The 27,744-nt window shown below is 38.6% G+C and overlaps 1 protein-coding gene across 2 annotated transcripts in view; it reads right to left on the bottom strand.

The window, feature by feature from the left end:
• Positions 1-18,492, bottom strand: part of LOC124174044 (secretory immunoglobulin A-binding protein EsiB-like) — a 30,129-nt gene extending 11,637 nt beyond the window's left edge. For both annotated transcript variants that reach the window (XM_046553184.1, XM_046553190.1), the window contains exons 1-2: positions 18,356-18,492; positions 18,125-18,266 (exon numbers count right to left, since the gene is read on the bottom strand). In XM_046553184.1, coding sequence (XP_046409140.1) covers positions 18,125-18,266; positions 18,356-18,472 — 259 coding nt within the window. In that variant the 5' untranslated portion in view covers positions 18,473-18,492. The remainder of the gene's footprint in view (positions 1-18,124; positions 18,267-18,355) is intronic.
• Positions 18,493-27,744: the final 9,252 nt, after the last annotated feature.

Here is a 27,744-nt window from a genome sequence, read left to right as displayed (position 1 = left end):
CTTCCGATGTTCACCTCGCGATACTCCTCAATGCAAGGGGACTGCATGCTGTATAGAGGAAGCCTAATTCCATCCCATGGAAGGCTGATTTCCGTTGCCACTTCGGTCGCATTTTAATCGGTTTTCAAAAATGTCCGCGGCGCGGTGATGAAAGCAACGCTATCCACTTCCTTCCCATAGTTTGCAGAATAATGTTTTTAATTGTGAGGAATAGTATTGAACTTTTATGAATTTGATTGATCACATCATCATGTATATAAATGTCGGTAAAAACCGCTGATTATACCTTGTTTCCCAATGAAATTCGGATCAATTTGTTCGTCAGCGACGCGAGTGGCGACTTTTGTAAACCCATTTAAATGCGCGGTGGTTGACAATACAGTGAGAGGACGACTTGAGGATCCTCTTTTGTAACATTCGTACCTCTTTCTTTGAAGGAAGAAACTTTCAACTTTTGTGTGTGTAAAATTTTCGAAATAAGCCCCTCACATTGTCCTCCACCGAATGACATCAAAATCTTTATGTTCTTAGTGCCCTGCCAGGGTACTGAGGGCTGACTAATCGCCAGTATGCAGAATGAAAAAGGATTCCTGCACATGCGCACCGCACGTTAATAAAAATATGAATATAATAGAAATGTTAAGGCGTGATCATTAGAGCTGGTAGTGTGAGCTGAAACCAAATATGTATCGCTCCGTGCAACGTAAGACTTTATCGGAATAAAGCTCATCGTGACAAAATTTTGGGCTTAATATTCATGTGGCCGTTATGTTTGTAACACCAAAAGTTACACCCGTAACTAACCTTCAATAATATGTACACGAAATGCGATGTAGAGTAGCTTACATTTGTTTTTGTTCCTATTTCCACAAAAATTCACATAAAATTTTATTTCATTATCATTTGCGCATATATAATTATTTTAAGAAGCAAAAATACTCCCTTGCCAACGACTAAAAGTTGGAAGGATTTGTCAAAAATGTCTTTATTTGTCAGTTTTGAGCTGCTTATTTTTTCCACTACAACTCCATTTTCCGATAGTTGGTACTGAGTAGTGATGGGCAAAGTCGATCATTTTAGTGATTCAATCATTTTGACTCGAGTCACATACATGATTCAATCAATTGATTCAATCATTATGATCGAAAAGACTCAAAGGAATCATGATCGAAAAGACTAAAAAGGAATCAAGATCGAAAAGACCAAATCAATGGATGTAATAAATCACTTTGAATAATCGAATAAATACTGCCTCATCTGGGGAGAACATTGGTAACGCTGATTGCTATCCATATTATCATTTGATATGCTATTTTGATTGTGAATTCCTAGATGAGTAAATTAGATTGCAAAAATGAAGGAAGTAGCGTCATGAAAATATTTGGGATGGCAAAACTGCCACAGTTTCTTAACACTAATAGAATAATTTCTAGCTATATATCTCAAAATATAACACAAAATACACCACACACTATGCATGAATCTGATCTGCAGGAGAATTTTATGAACGGCACAATAAAATGTTAACGGCTGCAACTTCTACTTCTTAACAGTCTCCTGCAAGAGTCATATTAATATTTTCCTTTTACATGTAGTGGTGTTATCAATACTAATAACTGCTGGAAAACATAAAAGCAAAAGTTTACACAAGTATTCAGTTCTTTATAACTATTATTTAATTTTTTCACAACTACTTCTGTCCTGACGAAAAGAGATCAAGCATCGATCGTTCCAAATTTTGAAATAAACCGGAAACCGGGATGATTGATATGAAACAGGAAGTCGGAGTGATTGATGATTGATGATCGACTTGTTTAACGAAATGAATCATGAGTCATTTGATTCACCTAGTGATTCAATCTTTTTGATCGAATCGTTCATGATCGACCCATCACTAGTACTGAGTATAATTTCGAATACCCTTTCTGCACATTTTTTTCCAAAAATAAAAATAAATATCTCGGACTATTTGAGTTTCACAGTGTATCTCTTACCTCCTTATTTAGGACCAAAAATATTGGAAGTAAGCTGAGTAGCTTCGATTTGTTTTTTTTTTACGATTTCCACACCACATCACATCAAATTTAATTTCATTAAAATATGCACAAGAATAACTATTTAAAGAAGCAAAAATACTCCCTTGCCAATGACTAGAAGATAGAAGGGGCTATCTATTTAAATTCTACGGCTTATTACCAACGGCTAAAATACTTAAATCTAGGGCCTATTTTTCTACTATCTGTACATTTTTATATTAAGTTCAAACAACCCTCCATTTGATATTTTACTATCGCACTACTAACTTTGGTTGTAGCGAAGCATTACCCATTTCTTGAAGGATTTCCTTGAATAAATTTTTCGTGTAAGAGAATTTGAGGTCATCAACGTTGTGAACCGGAAAAAAACTACGAGAAACATTATGATAATTGTTCTCCAATCCTTACGATAATTGCGTAGATTCCGCATGCGGTCATCACAGGGTATGTTTGAGAACAGCCTCGCATTGCCAAGATTTACTGAGATTGCCCCGAGAGATTAGCACCTCCTTTCACAAATCTTACGAAGGACGTGACGAAACCATCCTTGGTCCTTCCTGATTACAATGGAGTCGTGGCGTCACAGCGCACGCGTGGCGCGATCGGGCGTGTCTCCTGTACTCCAAGCGTCTGTTCGGAGGGCCTTGTTTGCTCGGCAAGGCGCTCGCAGCATTGTTTGAACAACACGGCGAAAGCTGCGGAAGAGTGCAGGCAAACGTCTTCGGTCCGATTCTCAGGGAGCCAATGAAGCTTCTGGCCGGTAGGCGATGTATCACTCACAGAGGAAACTACCCTTGGAAATTTTTAATTGAAACTTCTTAAATGAACTTGTGAAGTTAAGTAATTTCTGGTATTCACGATAGAATACTTCATAGCCTAAATTTTTCAAAAATTCTGAGGCTCCACAATGATTTCTCCTGATTTTTTTTAATGGCAAGTTTAAAATGTATTGCAAAAATAAACATTAAAAAAATAAAGTCATCAAGGCTTACCACAGAATCTATGGGGAAGTATAGAAAATTGCTAGTATTTATTTTAATAAGTACCTCATAATTCCACCAAGTCAGATCTGAAACTATTATTTTATTTATTACCTTATTCTTATTATGGTCTCGGGAGTAGGCATAACGATAAATAAGAACCTGAATATATAACATTTTCCCGTCGAATAGAATTCAATAAATTTTCTCGGATTTGCGCGCGGGTAAGAAAATCTAAGGCAGCCGTCGATTCCGGTGCCTTAAGGCCGCTTTACGCAGTGAATTTTCATCCGAATGATCATTCGAATTACCTTGCGAATGCCCATCATTCACCGTGTATAACGGAAATTTCCTGCATTCGAATGAAATTTCAGGCAGGTTCTAATTTGCTTGAATGATTTCCATGAATGATATGAGCGCCCGGCGTCCATCTTGCCATTGGCATCACCTCGGAATTTTAAGATCATATATAAACACTTTGGAGCATAGTAACCCATGAGATAGCTCTAATAATTAATATTTACTCAGACAGAAAGTAAATTCACAAACATCAATTCTCTAAAGAGGGTAATTCGGAAAAAAACATTCCGAATTTTTAAAGATCAAAAACGTCGTTTTCCTCCTCAATTTCTTCTATATTTTGTTTAATTTACAATTATTAAACTATATTTCCCAGCTAGCACTTTATAAGTCAGTGAGATAATTGAGTTATTGTACACAAACGTATTTCAAATATTGTCATTGATAAGTCTAATCTTATTTTAAATAATAAATCGTCTGGCGGTTGATGCAGCTACCGTCTATGACACGCGGGTGTTAAAAAATTCACGGTTCTCTTTTGAACCATCAACAGGAATTCTTTCCAAATGATACTCACATCATTGAAAACTCTGCTTATGGAATCAATTAACATTTGATGGTACCATTCAGAGATACGAGAACGGGTCTTGATGCGAAACGAAAATATGAACTACGCAAACGGGATGACTTTGCGTCAAAAAACTTCAATGCTAAGTTTTCGAAGGCTCGAAAAGTAATTAATAATAAAAAAGTAAGACAAATTGAAATTAGTTGATATGGAAAAAATACCGGAATTCATCTTGACTTGTTGTGCGCTCCATAATATTTGTGAAAAAGAAGAGGCGAAGCTCCCGATGTTGCTCCAATTGACGAGGAAAGAGTACCGATTAACTTAAATGAAAACATAATTAGGATGAGAGGGGTGAATAAAAGGCAGAGAATCATGATTATGAATTACCTCAGGATTAAAGGCATTTATATATGTGTAAAAATTAAATACATTATAATTGTAGCACAATAACAAATTAAAAGAACTTATCATAAAAATGCATTCAAACTCTTTTTACTTATTTTACATCAATTAAAAATATTATGAGCACCAAATTAAAAAATGATGTCACTGATGTCACTCTTTTAGTTTCTTCATCAAATCTATCGCTGTTCTATGTAATTCCATATTCACCTAGAGCCTTTGCCGCTTCTCTTAATGTATTTTTTTATTTCTCTCCTCCTTCGCCCTTTTCCTTTCTTCCCTCCCTTTTTCGCGCTCCCGCTGATTATTTTCCTTTTCCTGGATGATATTTTTAATAAACTCCTCGATTATTACATTGACTCGCCTCTTGGATTATTTGGATTTGCTTGGGAAAAAGGAATGGATAGAGATTACCACAGGGAATGATATTACTTTAGTGACGTCTAAGGTAATTCATTCAATAAACTAAAGTATCGTCACAGTTAACACACTAGTAAAAGGAAAAATCATCAATCACTATAACGCTTAAGTCATTAAAATCGTTTGAAATAACTCATCGTTTATATTTTTAATATCAACCATACAATGAATAATTATCTCGTAATAGGGCCATGGTATCGCGCCGTTGCATGTTTTTCTTTTACCATCTCTTCCCTTTATTGCTAAATATGTTTTTGAGCCCCCTGATATTAGTTTGGCACTGTTTCGAAGTAGGCACAAGTTTATTTATTAGTACCCACCATTGTGCCTGCAATTTCCTCCCACATTTTCGCATGCCGCTTCTTCCCGAGGGAAAACTCATGCTCGTTTTATCTGCATGTCTCTAATAATAGCAGCACCCCATCATGCGGCCAAATAAAACCTTTATCGCCATTTATATCTGCAGGAGGAAATTAATAAGTAGAATTATACGGTATCTTAGAGCTGGATTATTAGATTCATAGCCCACGCTAACATTTACTAAGGATGTTATCCGTTGAATTACCTTCTTCCTCATCTCCCTTGGTTGGACCTCCGGATTAACAAGGTCTCGTAGGTAATCAGAATCTGACAAAATTTAAGCCAATTGATAACCTTCATTCATTTTACAACCAACGAACTAGTTTAGATTTGTAAAATCAAATGTGAAGGTAATTACACACAATACAAATTCATGATGGATTCTTACGGCCTTTCTTTTTGTATTTTATTAAGAAAAAACTAACCTTTCAAGGCTCGATTATGCTCCTCTTCTATAGGGAATAAACGAAAGTATTCTTTTATCCAATCGGACATGCGCATTTAGTTCTATTTTTCCCTCCATTACTTTCAATTATTAATCAAAGCCTTTCTCAGCTACGAGGGTAACGTCTTCTATTCCCAAGATTTATTTATTTATCTCACCAGTGCATAGTAACCGTGTTAATGTCATAGGAAATTGGCGCAATCAAAGATTGCAAACGATGGGTGCTTTCCAATCACCTTGCGCAGATTAGCTCACATCGCAACAGATTGAAACACATTAGCGCACAAAGAAACAGACGATTGGAACGCATCTGCGCTGATGTGTTTACAAATGGTGGACCGATCGGCGGCAAAAGTTGAATGTTCAAATGACCTGTAGCTATTGAACTGACCTTCGCCACATGATCAATCAAGAAGGATGATAAATGTTCGTCTATATCATTTTGTATTTATATAAGCACTAGTAAGTATTAATTGAAATAAAATAATGGAACTATCGCTACTTAATAATTACCTCTCCCAAACCGCTACTGTGCCGGCAGTTATACCAGTTATACTTCATTTCGCATTTCTGGATTGAGATACATATACAACTTACATCCATATCACGCAGGTGAAGCCGTAAAAAATGTTAACACTGCATTATAAATCTGCCGATTCTATAGTTATTTTGCGGTACTGAATTACAATTAATGGAGTAGAATTAACGCCACATGAACGTTAAAGGAAATTTGGTATATAATACGTCCGCTATCCATGTAAGCTAATGAAATAAATCTGGTTAGAATCTAAGCAATATAACATTTTAGTTTGATAGCTTACATTCTCCATTTCTAATTTTTTTGATAAGGACAATTTCTCTAGAAAATCGACTAGCCTCCTCTTGCTATCGTCCTTTGCTCATGTTATATCAATCATTACGTTTGACGAAGATAATATTATATTTCCCAAATTACGAGCTTAATTAAACTTATGTAAGACATATACAGATCAAATTATAGTTTATTATTCTCAAATGATCATCATACTTATCTTTGAGATGGTGGAATTCATTTTCCGTCAGCAATATATTCCCGCCATCATTAGTTTTGTCTGCTAGCGCAGACGAACAACGGTGCAGGATGTGTTCCCATCTGTTTAGCGCAGATGACGTCACAGGTGCGATTGGAACACGCTCTGAGCTAAACAGTTTCAAACAGATCAGCGCAGATACGTGATTGGAAAGCACCCGATATATCGCATTCGCTCTAAACACTTAACGTAAATGCTGGAGGATTTGGAGCTATTAAACTTGGTCATTTATGTTCGCTCCCGGGCCCCACCTACTGACAATGAGTCAGAGTGCTTCAAAGCATGAAACGGACCGCGACCATGAGCGCGACTGCAAGTGCCGAAGTAACGTGCCTGGCGATTATAATTTCCAACTATTACTGGAGCATGTGGTAAACTAAACTAAGATGCTGAAAATAGTAAAATTTAATTCAGTGGAAAATTTAACCAGAGAGTTGCATCACTTTTTGTTGCGACGCCATGGTGAGACAATACTTTTTAATAACCTTTATAACTGTAATTTGGTTCCCTCGACCTCTGCTAAAGTATAGCGCTCTTTTTTTTACAGTGATTTCATTGAAAATTCAGGTGAAAAAAAATTTGGATAAGTAGTTTTTTAGGATTCTCGTTTGGGTGGATTTGTTTCCTCGTAATCATGCCCTGAGGAGTTGGGCGTGGAAGCTGTAACAGTTGTCACCGAGTGCTCAACGGAAGAAAATAGTTCCAAGTTTCACATTGTTTCTATGTTAAAAGAAATCAAATCGGCAATTCCCCTTAAAACATAGCTGTTATTTATTTCGGTCATTTCTCTTTCATCGAGTACGTATGTCCTAATGAATGTAGGTTTTATTTTTGTTATTATTTCTCTTTCACCAAGTGGTTATTTCCTAATATAAATGTCGTATTTGTATATTTAGTTACTTTTTTCCGTTCACTGAACAGTTATTCTTCAATATCAATGTCGATTTCGTTAATTTATCGTGCATTTGAACGCCTTTAACCCATTAAAGCTATGTGCTGATAGTTCACAATAGCACTGATAGAGGGGTTCCCAGTGAGAAATGGGTGGTGGAATCCACGAGGAACCCACGTGGAGAATTAACGTGGATACCACGTGTTTTTGGTCGTGGAATCAACGTGGAACCCACGTGGAAATTTGGTGGAAAAATTAAAACAGCAGTAGGTGCTGTCCTAAAACCATTAAAACCTCAACCACTCTATATCTAAACCTTCTATATATGTGTCTACGATTTTTCATGTGCTCTCATGGCTGCCTTTCCACGAATTATATAAAAATAGAATGTGCGATACATTTTCACATAACTAGCGTGGTTTCAGGATGATAAATGACGAAATGTCACCAGAGAGTTAAGTTCCACAAATTAGAAATTCTGTTTAACATTTTATGATAATCACTACAAATCCACTTGAAATCAACGTGGATTCCACGTGGGTCCAACCACTCAATATCCACCACCACCAAATATCCACCACTCAACGTGGATTCCACGTGGGTTCCACGTGGATTCCACCACCCATTTCTCACTGGGTTGGCATGAAGTTTCTTTTAAAGATGGAAATATATGGCTCTGATGTCGCATCGGGAAGTTTTACCCGGAAAAATAGCGAATTTTACCACCAAATTACTCAAAATTTACCACTTAAATTTACAGATATTTTACCCGTTAACACGCAGGTTAGCCATCTTTTACCATAGTTTTACCCATGTAAAATAAGGGTAATAATGGGGTAAATTATCTTTTATGTTGACTGGGATGATTGCACTGCAGCAGCTATGTTTTAAGAGGAATTGCCGATTTGATTTCCTTTAACATAGAAACAATGTTAAACTTGGAATTATTTTCTTCCGTTGAGCACTCGGTGACAACTGTTACAGCTTCCACGCCCAACTCCTCAGGGCATGATTACGAGGAAACAAATCCACCCAAACGAGAATCCTAAAAAAACTACTTTTCCAAACTTTTTTTCACCTGAATTTTCAATGAAATCGCTGTAAAAAAAAAGAGCGCTATATTTCAGCAGGGCTTGAGGGAACCAAATTACAGTTATAAAGGTTATTAAAAAGTATTGTCTCACCATGGCGTCACAACAAAAAGTGATGCAACTCTCTGGTTAAATTTTCCACTGAATTAAATTTTACTATTTTCAGCATCATTTTCGGCATCATAGTTTAGTTTTTGGATCCAGTCCCGGAGTTTCCTTCACATCCCGGCAATGCACACGTAGTATCCCGAATTTCTGAAGTAATTTTGAAACTCGTGCTGAGCTGGTCTTAGATCCGCCGAAATGATTTCCTCGTTTCTGGCCATGGGCGTTCCCAGCGAGGGGCAGGGGGGGCAGCTGTCCCCCACTAGAAGCAAAAATCTTAATGCAAAATCAGCACTGAATTCAAACGAAAGTATTCAACAAATTTTATTTAAACCCACGAAAAATGATGTACATTAGTATAAGATATGTAACTAAAATAAAACTATTTTTTCAAGGAAATAATCTCATAAATCCCATGGCTTGCCCCCCTAGTTATGATCCTGGGTACGCCTTTGTTTCTGGCACATACATTTTTCTAGATCAAGGCCGGAGAGTGAAGTATTTAACAAAAGCGTATCATTATTAGTGTGGGTGATACACGGTGTGACTACAGTTTCCCTTTTTAAGCTTCAGAGGAATACTTGATGCACACAATTGCATTACGTAGTTACTCAATATCAATATCTAGTGCAGATGCGCAAGAAAACTTTATTTTCATGCGTTTTACATCGATGTAGGTTGACTTCAACGTGCTCGGTGATATCCTTAGCATGGATTGGGTCTCGTATGACGACGTTTATCACATGATTATTCAACATGATCGGTAATGATTATACCTCAGGAATACCTCTAATTAAAGTTTTAGTGTGCCGGAATACACAAACATCTCCTTACAGCTTCAATACCAATGATAATACGCTATTAAATCATCTTGTGGGCAGGAGATGACAGCCTTTCATAAAAAAGATATTACTAAAGTTGTGAATCTTAAGATATTAAAAGCTAAACAACTTAGTCACTCAATGAAACATGATCTTCGTAATGCAAAGAATTGAAAATGAAATCCCCATAATTGCACTTATACTACGTGTTCTAGTATTCATTGTCTTTGATGCACCAACTTACGGATACCATTGCCATTTAAAGCAGAAATAAACATAAAAATGAACCTCAACAAAATTAAAACGTTATCGCCATCACAAATAATGAAAATAATCAAATCAAATAATGAAATCATTTCTACCAACCTATCTATTAAGTAAAGCCGTTCAAGAATCTTTCAACTGCAATTGTGTATGGGTTAACCAAAAGAGGAACGACAGTCCGTTCGATACATTACGAAACAAAAGTAGTAAATTCTATCAAACCAAATTTGGCTAACAATAGAGATTTTGATAATTGTTACCAAACAAGCAGGTACCTTTGTAAAATTAATCATAACTTCGATGAAAGTCAGCGAACTCTGAATCGTATTGAATTTATTCGGTTATTTTTACCAAACTCTTTCGTACAATGAGGAACTTGCATGGGTCGTAGATGGCTTTAAAAACTATTTTGAATAAGTCAAATGGATACATTAGCTCGCAAAAATACCTTCAGTTTCTCCATTCAACATCAAAAGAAATAAAAAAATTGCATTTAAAATCGAGAAAAATTTCTCTGAGCCGACCACTGCGCGAAGACACCCGAGCGTTGCCGAGGCCAGGCGTGACGTCATAGGTGCCTAAACAACCGTAGGGAGTAGGGAAATACGCTGAGCGCATGGTGTAAAATTTGTTTTGAGGGAGTATTTAGCCGCTCATCGTCACTTTATTTTGTTCTGTTATTCTTGGGCAAGTTTTCCTATTGCTATTGTGCCTAGATTAATACTTGGGATATTAATAATGCGGCATCGGGATGATGAAGTACAAGCGTTTCACTTCGTATGTTTTAGTGATCAGAAAAATAGATGATAACGTTGCCACTCGTTCGAATAGTACACCTGAAATTCATCTACATCTACATAATACCCCGCAAGCCGCCTAAAAGGCGTGTGGCATGGGGTGTTAGGACACCAGCCTTTTTTTAGGACACCAAAAATTGATGCCACGACCCTCATGGAATTTGTTAAGACAAATTATTGCTATACGTCGGCGGCAAATCGAGTTGTAAAAGAAACTTTTAATACTGGAGGATAACGATCCGTAGCTGTGCTGTTGACATTAGAGTAAGCTGTGCTGTTGAATTTGGCAACACCGAATTAACGGAGAAGGTAGTCCTATCCGTCCTACGGTACGAATTCACAGCAAAGCAGTCTGCACACAATCCACATGTGAGATCGCGAATCGGTTCCGCTGCCAACACACACACAAGCTATAACCTATTTCAATAATGTAGGTAAATCCATAAACAATATACTAGCATATACCATAAAAATATAGTGGGAAATAGGCAAATACTCTTATCAAAAACTGGATGTCACTGTCACATTCTTATATTCATCACGTACATAACTTACAATAACAGAACTCGTTATGATGAAAACAACTATTTATTCACTGATTTAAACCCTTAAATTAGCCCACACAAGTGACTTTTCTCACTACTATTCGTTGAAATAATGGAATAACAAACTTCACTCACAGTTTTTATTTCAATAGCGTGATCGTGAAATGTCATATCTACGGTGAACAACGGAGATTAGCACGCCACTGACAATTTTTACACTACTGTTAGACATTTATCGATAGCGTAATAGCACTTTTTACAATTCAATCACGATGGAACACTGATAACTCTTGGCCGACATTTTTCAACCTTGTCAAACTTTGTGCATTACAACCACTGGCACTGTGATTATTAGTAGTAGCTTAACGGGAGATGTCACGTTGAAAATAACACTATTTTGGCACAAAAATGTTCCTAGATGTCTCCAATCAGCGAGCAAAAGTTGCATTGACTGGAATTCACCCCATAATACAAGCACATACAGTCCTAAACGACGAATTCTCCGGTACCTACGAATAAACGGATGAAGTTATTGTATATAAAAGCTAAGCGGACATCAGTAAACATCAAAATCGTTCTAATTGATTACTTAAATGAATGATATGCCGTCGATAACATCAACTTACAATTAACGTATCCCCCTTCCAATGGCCGTGGCTCAGACCCCAACAACGATGTTATTTAGGTATTATATAATTTTTGGCTTAACTGCTCCAGTTTTATATTTTATTCCCGTACTCTGATATTAATATTATAAATAATGTAAAATATGAGGGCTTCCAAGCCTCTATCGTCGAATATTTATCTTTAAATATAAAATAATCAACACGTCTAACAAACGAAGCTCTCACAACTGCTGGCAACTATTACAAACAATCACAACAATAGCTTCGCGTGATGTTTAGGCACCTTTGACGTCATCGAGGCTTCGTCGGCAGTGGCTTGGGGGGTGAGGGAGTTTTTCCCGCGCTTTAAAATTCGTTATATTTATCATTAAATATCTCGCGAAGGAAAACTCAGATTTACATGCAGTTTTCTTTGTTGTATTCAGAAAATAATTTTCTGTCCGCCTGTGAAATAAAAAAAATTCATGCAAGTTCCCCATTGACCAAATTATGAAATATCAAAATGTTCGATGAAATATATCAAGACTGTTAGATAAAATAAATCAAGTAATTAATAATTTTCATCAAAGTTTAAGTTTATTTAACAAAACTACTCCCTATCACACCAGTTTGATAGTTTTAATCAAATCTTTTTTTCCGTGTAGTTTACCTATTAATAACCGGTCAGGAAGAATTCTCAGACGCCAATTAACAAGACGTCCAAGCAGCAGATTCCATGAAGTTGTAAATAGCTCGAGTAGCTAATTGGAGTAAAAGAATTTGGCACCGCCGCTTAAGGACAATTTTTCATTGCTCCTAGCTCATAATAGCAGAAGTGGCTTCATTGCTCATAATAGCAGAAGTGGCTTCTAGATCTATGGTGAATGTGGAATTGTTTTTTTTTTGTAAGTGGATGCTGTGACAGTGGAAATTCATCGGATAAACTATTGAAGATAGTTATTATGGCTTCTACCAGAGCTCTTTTAAATAATGTTTGTTCGAAAGAGAAAAAGAGTATTTGGTTCGCCAAGTTAGATTTGGGTTAGAGGAGAAAATTGCGAGTATTATAGTGATTGGCTTTATATTATATCTTTATTGTATATCTGTGTTTTTTCTTTCCTGCCTCTAACATTCCTTGTGGTGATGACTTCATGCATAGTAAGTAAGATCTGTGATTTAAGAGATATCATGTTTTTGTGCAAATATTCATGCTGGTTATTTGGCAGGACTTATAGATTTTTTATTAGGTTGATACATCTACTGAAGTGACATAGAGATTTTACTCATCTCAAATAATTTTTCAAATACTTAAGCGCCTGGTACGGGTACGTTTTAGTAGCGGAGGCTGAACTATTCGTAAATTTTTGCTTGCATTTAGATGACTTCGAACATAATAATAGTAGATGTGTCGACGATCTTGTTTGCAATTCATCATCATTAGTCAACAATCCTAAGATTGGTTTGACCATAGAGTAAGTATATACTTACTCTATGGTTTGACGTAGCTCTCCATTTCTCTCTCCTATCCGCTAACCTCTTCATAGATACATATTTATTCTCTTTTACATCCTTTATAACCTGTCCGATATAACTCATTCGGGGCCGTCCCTTGCCCTTTTTCCCTTCCACTTGTCCTTCAACGATTGTCTTCATCAGACCATCGTGCCTCAAAATGTGGCCAACTAAGTTGTCCCTTCTTCTTTGTTTGCAATTACCATTGAAAAAATCTTATTTCGTCAAGCTCCAGGGTACGCTTTTCAATTCTCGTGGGCTATGTAATGTCTAATTTAGTGTCAAAATAGATAACAATTTACTTTTAATTAATTAAACTACTTGGGACCTTGTGTCTCTCAGAGAACTTCCAATTCCTAACGTTCTTTGCTGGCATAATGCCATCACACAGTGGGCTGAAATCGAAAAAAGCTGGCCAAAAATCATATCTTCCATATTTTTATAGTTAGCTCGATAACATTTCTCCTACTAATCTTGTTTAGACTATATAACATGAATATAATCACATTTTTCCGAAAAATTGATCCGGGTAATTTTTTTAAACAAATTCGCGGAGACGGGAAAAAACCAAAAAATGACTATTTGGACCGCTTCAGTAGAGAGGCAACATTTAATTGAAATTAATAGTTATGAATAAAACGTTAGTAGTTTAAAATTAAATTTAATGATTCAAATAAAAATTTCAAATTAAATACTTAAAATTATTTTTTAAACATTATTAATGATTAAGTCAATTAACTTTGCGTCAACATTTTGTCTGAGAGATCACACATAAGAAATCACCTAGCAAACAATTTATACCATTAACCACAATACCGCATAAAATTATTTATGAACTATAATAAATTAACATAAATATATAATACATAAGAAAAAATATAATGGATAAATTTACCAGCCCATTACCAGTCTTAATCGGATTCCCAGCCGTCACTGTCCTCATCGGGAGTTGGCTCCTCCAATACAAGTAAGTTTCGTATATCCTTTGAAACATTTCTTTTAGCATTTATAGATACATACCTATTGGATATTAGAGAATCCGAAGTAAGGAGGAGCCTTCGAAAAAGATCTCCCATTTCAGCTAGGCGCGAAATTTTTCGCGTGTGGTGCGCTCGGAATCTTCTGATATCTTTCTGGCGAGATTCCAAAGCTTCCTCCGAAAGTTGGTTAATTGGAAGCACGGCTGCCTTGACAATTGATGCTCCATGAAATAGCACTTAGTGCGCTGTGGGCTACTACGGATGGAAATCCACAAACAGGGATGCAGTTTCTGAGCAGTACTCGCTGAAATTGGCGTAATCTATCTCAAGTCCAAATGTCAGAGCTTTTAAAATTGAGGCAAACCTCGAGATGAGTACCTCGTTAATGCCTATTTGAAAAGGAAAAATTCCTCACCAAATACTTCTTCGAAAAAATTCTAAATATTCATAACAAATTTTGGAATTAATAAATAAAAATATTTATAACGAGTTTTTGATGCTAAATATACCGGAAATTTCTGATGTTAGCTTAGGATCAGAAAAAAACGTTAGGCAGTATTCCCATCATTAGACGTGCTTTGACCATGCTTGAACAAGGAGTCTCAAGAAGAGATTTATGCATATCTGTAGGGAGCGGTATATCTTCCTCTAACCAACATCGAAATTTTACTTCAAACCTGACACTGGTTCTCTTGCATTCTTCCCATTTCTGGATATACCTATTGAAAAAGTATTTATTCATGACGTCCTTCAACATTCCTTTTGTCTTCTCATCTTTCCACAAGTTTAACTTATCATGAAGATATTGAAGGGCCGATTTTCGTTTTGACGACAACGAATTTCCACTTCCATTAACAATAACGTCATGTATTTATTTGCGGGTTACTTTCATGCGCTCCATTTTCTCTCATCCGAAATATCAACAATCTAAATGACGGGACAAGAAAGCGAAATTAGAACATAATTCCCTGAATAAGACACACGATCACAAAGATATTTTACTTGGAAAACGAAACTTTTTATCGTTCCGAGATATCCTTCACTTTGACCGGGATTCGAACCCGGATCCCTCGATTTCCGGTCGAGTGCTTTAGCCATTTAAGCTATCGAGGCGTCATATTTCCCTGTGGATATTTTCGGACACTACTGGACAAGATGTTGCTGGACTGCAGAGCATATGATGCCACAAGCAGTCCAAATCGTGCGCACAGCGCCACAGTCGGAGAGCAGGCCCGGACATAGAACACAAAGAGGTGTTCGCTCTAGACTAGTTCAAAGTATACGGGGACTAGCCGCGGTGTTAACTTTTACGGGAGTCACCCGCAATGCACAATCGTGCGAAAGATCCACAGAGAAAAAATCATTCGCCTTGACCGGGATTCGATCCCTGATCCCCCGATTTCCGGTCGAGTGCTTCAGCCAGTTAAGCTACCGAGGCGTCATTCTTCCCTGTGGATATTTTCGGACACTACCGGACAAGATGTTGCTGGACTGCAGAGCACATGATGCCACAAGCAGTTCAAATCGAGCGCACAGCGCCACAGCCGGAGAGCAGGCCCGGACATAGAACACAAAGAGGTGTTCGAATCCCGGTCAAGGCGAATGATTTTTTCTCTGTGGATCTTTCGCACGATTGTGCATTGCGGGTGACTCCCGTAAAAGTTATCACCGCGGCTAGTCCCTGTATACTTTGAACTATCCTTCACTACCGGTAGTTCGGCCTCGACGCTGAAATTTCACGATATAGGGAAAATAAACCCTGGTTCTTCGCTTCCGTAGCACGAGCACTGAGATCCTTTCGCACTCAAGAAGACGAAATAACTAATTTTCTCGGTAATTTCGTGAAAGATAATATTTTTCAACCAATTGGAAAGAAGCATTTGTGGGAAACCCCGTGCGAGCTACTTCGTAGAAAACGTTTGTGCGGATGTCGAAGGGAAGCGATCCTCAACAGTGCAAAAACTACGTCATAGACCGAGGCAATAATGAAATAAGCGGCATTTCTACAAAGGGACAAAGAATGAGGGCTCAGGGGAGCCTTTAGTGGTTACAACACACCGGGGCCAGGAACCAAGCCCGAGGCTTATACGCCCGGTCACCCGGGGAGGGGCTGGAGAGGAAGGAAAAAGGATAGAGGCGCCGCCGCGATGGGAGCCCGCCGACGCCTCTGGGAAGCGATAGGAGCGGAAGGAAGGGGACGGGGAAATATACCTCAACGCTACAGAGCGAATAGGGCCCACTAAATAGCGAAACCAAGCATACGCAATTATTTTACCACCATCCCGGGGAGATTTTTCTATGAGGAAGAAAAATCCCAGATAGGGACAGTGGGATCTACAAAGGGACAGTTATGAATCGAGTACAGAACTTCTTTCACGCTGGATAATTAGCATAACACGGTGGTTTGGCTTCGGGTACAATACGGATTAACGCGGTCGGCAGGGTAGTACCCGCCGCCACGTGGGCGCTCCGCCACACGTGTGCCCTTTCCAGTGTTTGAGCTGATGGGAGTTATAAAAGGCCTAGGAGGGCGTGGAGAGCAAAATATGCGAGTTCATAGTGTTTAGAATTGTTTTGTTACAAGAATTAATACAAAATGCTTTGCAGGCGCCAGCTTACCGAGACAAGAATCTGGCTTGCCGGCGCAAACGTTGAGTCCATTATATGTCTTATGAAGGAAATCGTTACGTGCCCTTGGAAAATTGGGAAAATAAGACTTATATGGAATGCTAAATGTATGCAGTGTATGTAAGTGTAGAAAACTGTAATTTGGTCTCACTTTTAGCGAATTGTCCTCGGCTACAGCTATGTCTGAACAAATGTTCGCTTCTAACCACCGCGTCGGGCGGTTGGACATTCACGCACATCACTTGATAGGAGAGGCGGGGTGGCAAATCGGGGCAGGATTTTTCAATTAATAACTAAATTTGACACTTTATTTTATAATGTGGTGCTAAACACTTCGTGAAGCAAAGTGAAAAACATAAAGTTTTTCTCTACATTATGTTAAAAATACTTGAAAAATTGGGCATTTGCATTGTTCAAATAAAAGTAATAAAAATTATCGCTAGAATAAAATCTTTCACTACAGCGGATTCCAAAAATGTTCATTTTTATTATGTACTGATTTAAATTTAGGCACGTTGAAACATAACGCAACAGTAGCAAAACACTTCAGTCAATTTTTTCAAAAAATGGGGGAAAAATTTTGAGATCATTTTTCATTAAATTGACAGATGTCTCCTGCTTCAAAAAAATGATTTATAAATAAAATTACTTCAGCAATGTGGTCATTGATCATTCTATAATTTTTAAATATAATAGTTTTTACCAAATTAAAAAGTGAAAAAATTCATTTTTGACCAGCTTTCTTCGATTTCAGCCCACTGACGCGTCGCTACTTGCGCAACTGTATTCCTGCGCGCTTCGTAGCGGACATTGACATGCTTCGTACACGCTTCGTCGACAGGCCGTACATGGATACTATCCATTGACGAAAAGCGACGGAGCGGCATAGTATCCCCTTAGTCAATGGATACTATCAGCTACGGTATACTTTTGTGCCGTCAGGGAGTACCACCGAAAGATCGCATGATCGAAACCAGGGAATGGGTCATGTATGAACTAAGTAATGCTGTACGAAGATCAAGTTAAAAATGAGACTTCCTTGCGATAAACAGAACCGGAACTAACCATGAGAAAGTATTTCTGATCAAGGACCTCATCCCTGCCTGCAACGTTAGATAGCAATGGATTCACAATATAGGTAAAATAGCTTCAGCGGAAGCCCTCCGCTCCGTTTCTATGAGAGGGACGATACCATTTTCCCTGATTGCACTCCCTACAAGGCAATCCAGACAAGCTTCTAAAACTATCCCTGTGCCTGAATGATGAAATGAGGTAAAATAAAATAGCTTCAAATCGTCACCTTGCATGTATCGTTGGGCCATCGCGTGCTGAGCATCAGCAATTCCCATTTTGGCGAAAGCGTGCGTTAGGTGGTATTGAAGGCTCTCGAAGTGGAAGACGACGAAGAGAGCAAACAAGAGAACGCCGCACAATACAGCTATCTGAAATAAGAATGGAATCCGTCAGCATTGTGAGCATGAACTCATATGTTTCCACAAAAACACTATGCTTAGCATAAAATCGCTCTCACTTCGATCCATGTGAAATTTCTGGGATCAACTCTGTCCCAACCCATTTTGAATAAAGTTCCCTGCGCAATCTTCTGTGGTGTAGAAATCGTATTCCGAGAAAACAATCTCGCATGCATCGCGGCGTTTCAAGCCGTAGAAGAAGTAACTCCATAGCAACCATGCTAATAAATAAAATCTGATGCTTTCCCGGCGAATATGTTCAAAAAAGGCTACTCGGGCTTCCAGCCGGGTGGTCTCCCTCCATTCTGCCGACGTTTCGGAACACGAGTCGGGTTCCATCCTCAGGGCTAATGGTGAGTGGATGAAGTTTGCCAGCTTGTTTACTCTTCAGTTGGTTGTGAGGTCTAACGTGATTGGCAGGGAGGCAGCCAATCTTATTTTCTTAAGTGCCGGTTTCCATGCATTACTCAGTGAATATCCTGTGTCACGATTGAGGGTGTTAGTTGCCAGCCGGATCTCGATGGATTCCTTAACCAGTCTTTTCCAGAAATCAGTCTCGCGGCATAGAATTTTCACGTGATCCCACTTTACCCTATGATCGGACTCAATGGCGTGTTCTACAACCGCGGATTTCTCCGGTTGGCAGAGCCTAAGGTGTCTCTTATGTTCTTTTATCCTTGTCTTGATCCTTGTATTGATAGTTCTTCCCGTTTCCCCCACGTACACCTGCCCACACTCACAAGGAATTTGGTAGACCCCTGGAGTTTCAAAACCACAAGGATCCTTCGCTTTAAGAAGTAGATCTCTTAGTTTGGAGCATGGTTGGAAAACGGTGTCAATACTTTGTTTTTTGAGGATCCTTGAAAATTTCCCGGACACCGTAGACACATAGGGAATTTTGGCTATAGCGATGGGCTTTGGTCTTTCTTCCTCCTTTAAAGAGCTTAGATTTTTAATGCTCCTTTTTAGGGCCGAGTGTATCTCCTCATTACTGTAGCCATTTTGCTTGAAGGTGGTTTTAAGATGTCTTATCTCTTTTGGCAGGCTTTCTTGGTCCGCTATGGCTTTGGCCCGATAGAAAAGGGTGGACAAAACTGCTCTCCGTTGGGCGGGGTGATGACTTCGCCCATTTAAATAGAGGTCCGTGTTGGTCGGCTTGCGGTAGACGCTGTGACCGAGCGTGCCGTCGTTCTTTCTATGGATAAGGATATCCAGAAACGGGATTCGGTTGTCTTTCTCGATTTCCATCGTGAATTGTATGTTTGCATGTCGACTGTTCATATGGCTCAGGAAATGTTGTAAACTCTCCCTCCCATGAGGCCAAATGACGAAGGTATCGTCGACATAGCGATAGAAGCATCTGGGCTTGAGGGTTGCAGATGAAAGTGCCTCCCAGCCAATCACGTTAGACCTCACAACCAACTGAAGAGTAAACAAGCTGGCAAACTTCATCCACTCACCATTAGCCCTGAGGATGGAACCCGACTCGTGTTCCGAAACGTCGGCAGAATGGAGGGAGACCACCCGGCTGGAAGCCCGAATAGCCTTTTTTGATGCTAATAGATAGTAAGTACCGAATAATACCTTCGTTTTACATTCCTCCTCTTTTTTCGTTTTAAGTGGTGATTAGTGGCGAGTGGTTAAGGGAATAGTTAGAAAATTGAATGGAAAACAGCGTTGAGGTAAATATTATCAAATTAGCCTAAGGATAAACAGTTGGTGCAACATGAAGACGAAGTTTAACTCGGAAACTAAAGGATTTACAGAGAAACCCGGTCTCGAAAATGGCCAACTATTTCCGTTGAGAGTCATCTTCTTCTTTTACTTCAACTTCGAAGTCTACGTCTATCTATTGTATAGAATGTCAATCATTATTTTCATTTTCTGAGTATTGGGTACATGGGTATAGGATCTTGAATTCCCAGCAAAACAATATCTATAGGTTGTCGGCTGTGTATAGATTGGTTGAAAGGACGCAAATGCTATGTTAATCATGAAGTTAAGAAATAGCAATGGAAGAAGAATCATTCGGGAATAGAGAAGAAAATAAGAGCGTCACGGAAGTGATCCACTCTCAACGAAAAATATTCTCATTTCTTCCACGAAGCTACTGTGGCTCACGGGGACAAACTAAATTTAATTTTCGGATATCCTGTACCATCTAAATTACTCTTTGATCAGGTAAGTTCCAATCTAAAAGCTACCCGCATTTTATCACAATGTTATACAATTGATGGAAGCCCTGAAACTGAAAGGACCTCATCTCCAATAGGGTGGTTTCCTATTATTTTTTTATTGCCTTAATCGAAAGATTATTACTCCTGGAGTACGTATTTCACGCTTTTAGATTTTTAAATGACAATATCTATTTTTCGCGATTAAATGAAAAGTGAAAAATTTCAAGCGCGCGAAAACGCGACGCTCAAGTATGAATGCCGGGAAATATCTCCGTACGTCGTATTTCTGGTTCCCCCTCCCGCCCGGTGAGGTGACCTTGAGGCGAGGCTTAGCGCTGATACGTCGCAGGCTGCCAGCGGGTAGCTGAGTACCTTGCTGAAAGGTAGCGCTTGGCTTAAAAAAGGTTTATTAATACCTTATCAAATGAAGAAAGCTTTCCGACCTTAGCTAGTTTTAGTAGGTGATTATTAAGACATGTTTCCCTGAGCTCTGTGCCTCATGCATGCATTGGTAACCTCAGACGATGTATAACTCCTATCCTCTCGTGTAGAAACTAGGTCCCTGTGACGTCACGTGGAGTGGAATCGCATGGGCGCCAATCTGGCCTTTTTCAAATGAGGATAAAATTTGACCCTTGCCATTCGTCTAAACCGGTATTTCAAAAACCAAATAATTTGTGTATTATGAATACACTAATGGAGGGTAACGAATCGCAATGAATGCTTTCCGTTTTCTTTGATGAAGGAAACCACCCTATTCGTCTCTACGAAGCACCCAAATACGCAAATCTAGATTACCAAAAAAATAATTGACCCTTGCCTTCCCCAAATAAGCGCCTTGCAATAATATATGACCTCCTAAATTAAGAAATGACCTCCGAGTTTATACATGAGCATCACTAGCACTGGCAGATACAGATGTGGGGCGCAGGGGGCGCGCGCCTCCCCTTGTGGGGCCGCCTGTATTGCCAAACATTACAGAACCACAATTTTAACATTTTTATATGATAAAATGGCATTGTCTTGTATTTTTACATACTCACTTTAATTAAAACCTTATTAAGTTTGCATGTGACTTGATTCTTTTTTTATGACGATAAAAGTAAAGGTAACACAAGGTATCTTTTGCGCCCCCCTCCCCTTGAGTTTTTTTCTGTATCCGCTACTGATCACGAGATGGATGGCTATTAAACCACGTGATTTCAGGACATCTAAGTAAACATCCATTCTGAAACTCAGACATTTTGTTCGAGCCTCAGGCCGCCACACTGTCCTGCAGTGCAATTATTTTATCACAATTTATTTGTATTTTTCGAGTCAAATGTTTGTATAAATAACGCCCATTATCGAGTTAATCTGAAGATTTTAACTCAAAACTATAAATGTGAAACTCACTCCGAATTCATCTACGAGTACAACACAAACACTGAAGTTGGTCCTAGTCGTTAAAATTTGAAATCCCTCAATATATGCATAGATGCAACAAGGAAATTTCAATATTCATAGAACTAGTTTGACGGTGATTTCAGAAAATGCTATTATTACATCATTAGAAAGCTACTTTAGCCAGCATACAAGATCACAAAGCAAAATCATTAACCTTAGTCTAGTTATGTCCAGAGGTGCCGACTTACAAAAAATATTGGGGGGGCCCAAACCGGGAACCTTGCCCCAGTAAATTTTATAAGTAGTGAATTTTAAGTTTTTTAAGCATGTTAGAAGAGTCATATGATCAACATTAGAGCCCTGATCACTCGAATCTAGATATTTGGACACTCCGGTGAAAATCAACTAGGCTGACACATTTTTTCCTCACATCTGTAACGAATTGTTGGGGGGGCTCGGGCCCCCTCAGGCCCCATGGAGTCGGCGCCATTGGTTATGTCTAACCTAAGGTTAGTTATGTTCTTGATTTTCAAAATGTCTTAGTTCCTCGACGTCCTTATCAAAAACTAATTAAAAATTATTTTATCTCGTTAAATTGATACAAGTTTGAAATACACGGGGATTTTTTTCCATTTTTACTTAATAGTTCAGTATTCCGCTTTGTTCAGTATTCTGCTTATAGCGATTCAAGTTCTTCATAAGTTAAAATTCCCGGGTCGAATCCACGGATAGTACCAAATCAAACTTGACGGTGGCGCGACCCTATATACCAGGGTTGCAACATTTGAGATATTTTTGTAGTGCAATGGTTTTATCAATGCCTTCTTAAGAAGGCATTGGTTTTATTCAGTGAATAAATGATCCAGTGACTAGCCGAGTATTGGAACTTAGAAAATAATGGAGGCATTTTTTTGATATCTAAGAGCCGTATTGCCATCAACTTACCGGCATTTTTATAAAATACTCAGCGGCATGGCAGCCGGAGAATATCCATTATTTTTATATAAGTAACGTTATTCTTCAAATTCGTTCTTAACCCTGATGAATAACGTACTCTACTATACAGAATATCAATTATTGTTTTCATTTTCTGGTTTACAGCGGCGTAATAGGATTATTTCTCCTTCAAAAAAGTAGACATTTTTACGTTGGCAGGTTTCAAAATTGCGCATGTGGGCCAATGTGGGATGTCTTGTTTACATGCGAAAATTCTAGTCGCGTTACCTTGGCCCACAGTTTTCCCAACCCACGCATTCATACCAACCCACAAGAGCACAGTCTCTCGCCGCGACCCTGTGACGTGAACGACGGTATTTTGACAGACTGTACTAGTTTGTAATATTTATCATTACTCTGTTATGCGTCCATTCATCTCGCTGTTTTTTTGATATATGGCAGACAAGACATCAATACTTAGTACTATATACAGATATTCTGCGAATCGTACCTGATTTACAAGTTACAGGACCTACAATACTTAATATTTTCTTGCCGCGACGCTTTGACTTGACCGACGGTATGAGTTTATAATATTCATCATTACTCTGTTATGCGTCCATTCATCTCGCTGTTTTTTTCATATATGGTAGACAACACATCAATACTTAATACTATACTCTGATATTCCGCGAATCGTCCCTGATTTATAAGTTACAAGACCTGCAACACGTAGTATTATTTCGCCGCGAAGCTGAGACTCGCCGGAAGGTATACCTGTTTAAAAATCATCATTACTCTGTTATGCGTCCATTCATCTCGGTGCTTTTTTCATATATGGCAGACAGGACATCAATACTTAGTACTATATACAGATATTCTGCGAATCGTCCCTGATTTACAAGTTAAAGGACCTAAAATACTTAAAATTTTCTCGCCGCGACGCTTTGACTTGACCGACGGTATGACTTTATAATATTCATCATTACTCTGTTATGCGTCCATTCATCTCGCTCTTTTTGTGATATCTGGCAGACAAGACATCAATACGTAGTACCATAGAAAGATAGTCCGCGAATCGTCCCTGATTTATAAGTTACAAGACCTGCAATACGTAGTATTTTCTCGCCGCGAAGCTGAGACTCGCCGGAAGGTATACCTGATTAAAAATCATCATAACTCTGTTATGCGTCCATTCATCTCGCTGCTTTTTTGATATATGGTAGACATGACATCAATACTTAGTACTATACTCTGATATTCCGCGAATCGTCCCTGATTTATAAGTTACAAGACCTGCAATACGTAGTATTTTTTCGCCGCGAAGCTGAGACTCGCCGGAAGGTATACCTGTTTAAAAATCATCATTACTCTTTTATGCGTCCATTCATCTCGCTGCTTTTTTGATATATGGTAGACATGACATCAATACTTAGTACTATACTCTGATATTTCGCGAATCGTCCCTGATTTATAAGTAACAAGACCTGCAATACGTAGTATTTTTTCGCCGCGAAGCTGAGACTCGCCGGAAGGTATACCTGTTTAAAAATCATCATTTCTCTGTTATGCGTCCATTCATCTCGCTCCTTTTTGGATATATGGCAGACAAGACATCAATTCGTAGTACCATAGAAAGATAGTCCGCGAATCGTCCCTGATTTATAAGTTACAAGACCTGCAATACGTAGTATTTTCTCGCCGCGAAGCTGAAACTCGCCGGAAGGTATACCTGTCTAAAAAACATCATTTCTCTGTTATGCGTCCATTCATGTCGCTGCTTTTTTTATATATGGCAGAAAAGACATCAATACTTAGTACTATATACAGATATTCTGCGAATCGTCCCTGATTTACAAGTTGAAGGACCTACAATACTTGATATTTTCTGGCCGCGACGGTTTGACTTGAGCGACGGTATGACTTTATAATATTCATCATTACTCTGTTATGCGTCCATTCATCTCGCTGCTTTTTTCATATATGGCAGACAAGACATCAATACTTAGTACTATACTCTGATATTCCGCGAATCGTCCCTGATTTATAAGTTACATGACCTGCAATACGTAGTATTTTTTCGCCGCGAAGCTGAGACTCGCCGGAAGGTATACCTGTTTAAAAATCATCATTACTCTGTTATGCGTCCATTCATCTCGCTCCTTTTTGGATATATGGCAGACAAGACATCAATTCGTAGTACCATAGAAAGATAGTCCGCGAATCGTCCCTGATTTATAAGTTACAAGACCTGCAATACGTAGTATTTTTTCGCCGCGAAGCTGAGACTCGCCGGAAGGTATACCTGTTTAAAAATCATCATTACTCTGTTATGCGTCCATTCATGTCGCTGCTTTTTTTATATATGGCAGAAAAGACATCAATACTTAGTACTATGTACAGATTTTCTGCGAATCGTCCCTGATTTACTAGTTGATGGACCTACAATACTTAATATTTTCTGGCCGCGACGGTTTGACTTGAGCGACGGTATGACTTTATAATATTCATCAGTACTCTGTTATGCGTCCAATCATCTCGCTCTTTTTTGTATATGTGGCAGACAAGACATCAATACGTAGTACCATAGAAAGATAGTCCGCGAATCGTCCCTGATTTATAAGTTACAAGACCTGCAATACGTAGTATTTTCTCGCCGCGAAGCTGAGACTCGCCGGAAGGTTTACCTGTTTAAAAATCATCATTACACTGTTATTCGTCCATTCATATCGCTGCTTTTTTGATATATGGTAGACATGACATCAGTACTTAGTACTATACTCTGATATTCCACAAATCGTCCCTGATTTATAAGTTACATGACCTGCAATACATAGTAATTTCTCGCCGCAAAGCTGAGACTCGCCGGAAGGTATACCTGTTTAAAAATCATCATTACTCTGTTATGCGTCCAATTATCTCGCTGCTTTTTTCATATATGGTAGACAAGACATCAATACTTAGTACTATACTGTGATATTGCGCGAATCGTCCCTGATTTTTATGTTACAAGACCTGCAATACGTAGTATTTTTTCGCCGCGAAGCTGAGACTCGCCGGAAGGTATACCTGTTTAAAAATCATCATTACTCTGTTATGCGTCCATTCATGTCGCTGCTTTTTTTATATATGGCAGAAAAGACATCAATACTTAGTACTATATAAAGATATTCTGCGAATCGTCCCTGATTTACTAGTTAAAGGACCTACAATACTTAATATTTTCTGGCCGCGACGGTTTGACTTGAGCGACGGTATGACTTTATAATATTCATCATTACTCTGTTATGCGTCCATTCATCTCGCTCTTTTTTGTATATGTGGCAGACAAGACATCAATACGTAGTACCATAGAAAGATAGTCCGCGAATCGTCCCTGATTTATAAGTTACAAGACCTGCAATACGTAGTATTTTCTCGCCGCGAAGCTGAGACTCGCCGGAAGGTTTACCTGTTTTAAAATCATCATTACACTGTTATTCGTCCATTCATATCGTTGCTTTTTTGATATATGGTAGACATGACATCAATACTTAGTACTATACTCTGATATTCCGCAAATCGTCCCTGATTTATAAGTTACATGACCTGCAATACATAGTAATTTCTCGCCGCGAAGCTGAGACTCGCCGGAAGGTATACCTGTTTAAAAATCATCATTACTCTGTTATGCGTCCAATTATCTCGCTGCTTTTTTCATATATGGTAGACAAGACATCAATACTTAGTACTATACTGTGATATTCCGCGAATCGTCCCTGATTTTTATGTTACAAGACCTGCAATACGTAGTATTTTTTCGCCGCGAAGCTGAGACTCGCCGGAAGGTATACCAGTTTAAAAATCATCATTACTCTGTTATGCGTCCATTCATGTCGCTGATTTTTTTATATATGGCAGAAAAGACATCAATACTTAGTACTATATACAGATATTCTGCGAATCGTCCCTGATTTACTAGTTGAAGGACCTACAATACTTAATATTTTCTTGCCGCGACGGTTTGACTTGAGCGACGGTATGACTTTATAATATTCATCATTACTCTGTTATGCGTCCATTCATCTCGCCCTTTTTTGTATATGTGGCAGACAAGACATCAATACGTAGTACCATAGAAAGATAGTCCGCGAATCGTCCCTGATTTATAAGTTACAAGACCTGCAATACGTAGTATTTTCTCGCCGCGAAGCTGAGACTCGCCGGAAGGTTTACCTGTTTAAAAATCATCATTACTCTGTTATGCGTCCAATTATCTCGCTGTTTTTTTCATATATGGTAGACAAGACATCAATACTTAGTACTATACTCTGATATTCCGCGAATCGTCCCTGATTTATAAGTTACATGACCTGCAATACGTAGTATTTTTTCGCCGCGAAGCTGAGACTCGCCGGAAGGTATACCTGTTTAAAAATCATCATTACTCTGTTATGCGTCCATTCATCTCGCTCCTTTTTGGATATATGGCAGACAAGACATCAATTCGTAGTACCATAGAAAGATAGTCCGCGAATCGTCCCTGATTTATAAGTTACAAGACCTGCAATACGTAGTATTTTTTCGCCGCGAAGCTGAGACTCGCCGGAAGGTATACCTGTCTAAAAATCATCATTACTCTGTTATGCGTCCATTCATGTCGCTGCTTTTTTTATATATGGCAGAAAAGACATCAATACTTAGTACTATGTACAGATTTTCTGCGAATCGTCCCTGATTTACTAGTTGATGGACCTACAATACTTAATATTTTCTGGCCGCGACGGTTTGACTTGAGCGACGGTATGACTTTATAATATTCATCAGTACTCTGTTATGCGTCCAATCATCTCGCTCTTTTTTGTATATGTGGCAGACAAGACATCAATACGTAGTACCATAGAAAGATAGTCCGCGAATCGTCCCTGATTTATAAGTTACAAGACCTGCAATACGTAGTATTTTCTCGC

Source organism: Ischnura elegans, chromosome 1, assembly GCF_921293095.1.
Source record: "Ischnura elegans chromosome 1, ioIscEleg1.1, whole genome shotgun sequence".
Classification (NCBI taxonomy): domain Eukaryota; kingdom Metazoa; phylum Arthropoda; class Insecta; order Odonata; family Coenagrionidae; genus Ischnura; species Ischnura elegans.
This window is presented reverse-complemented; position numbering and strand designations above follow the sequence as displayed.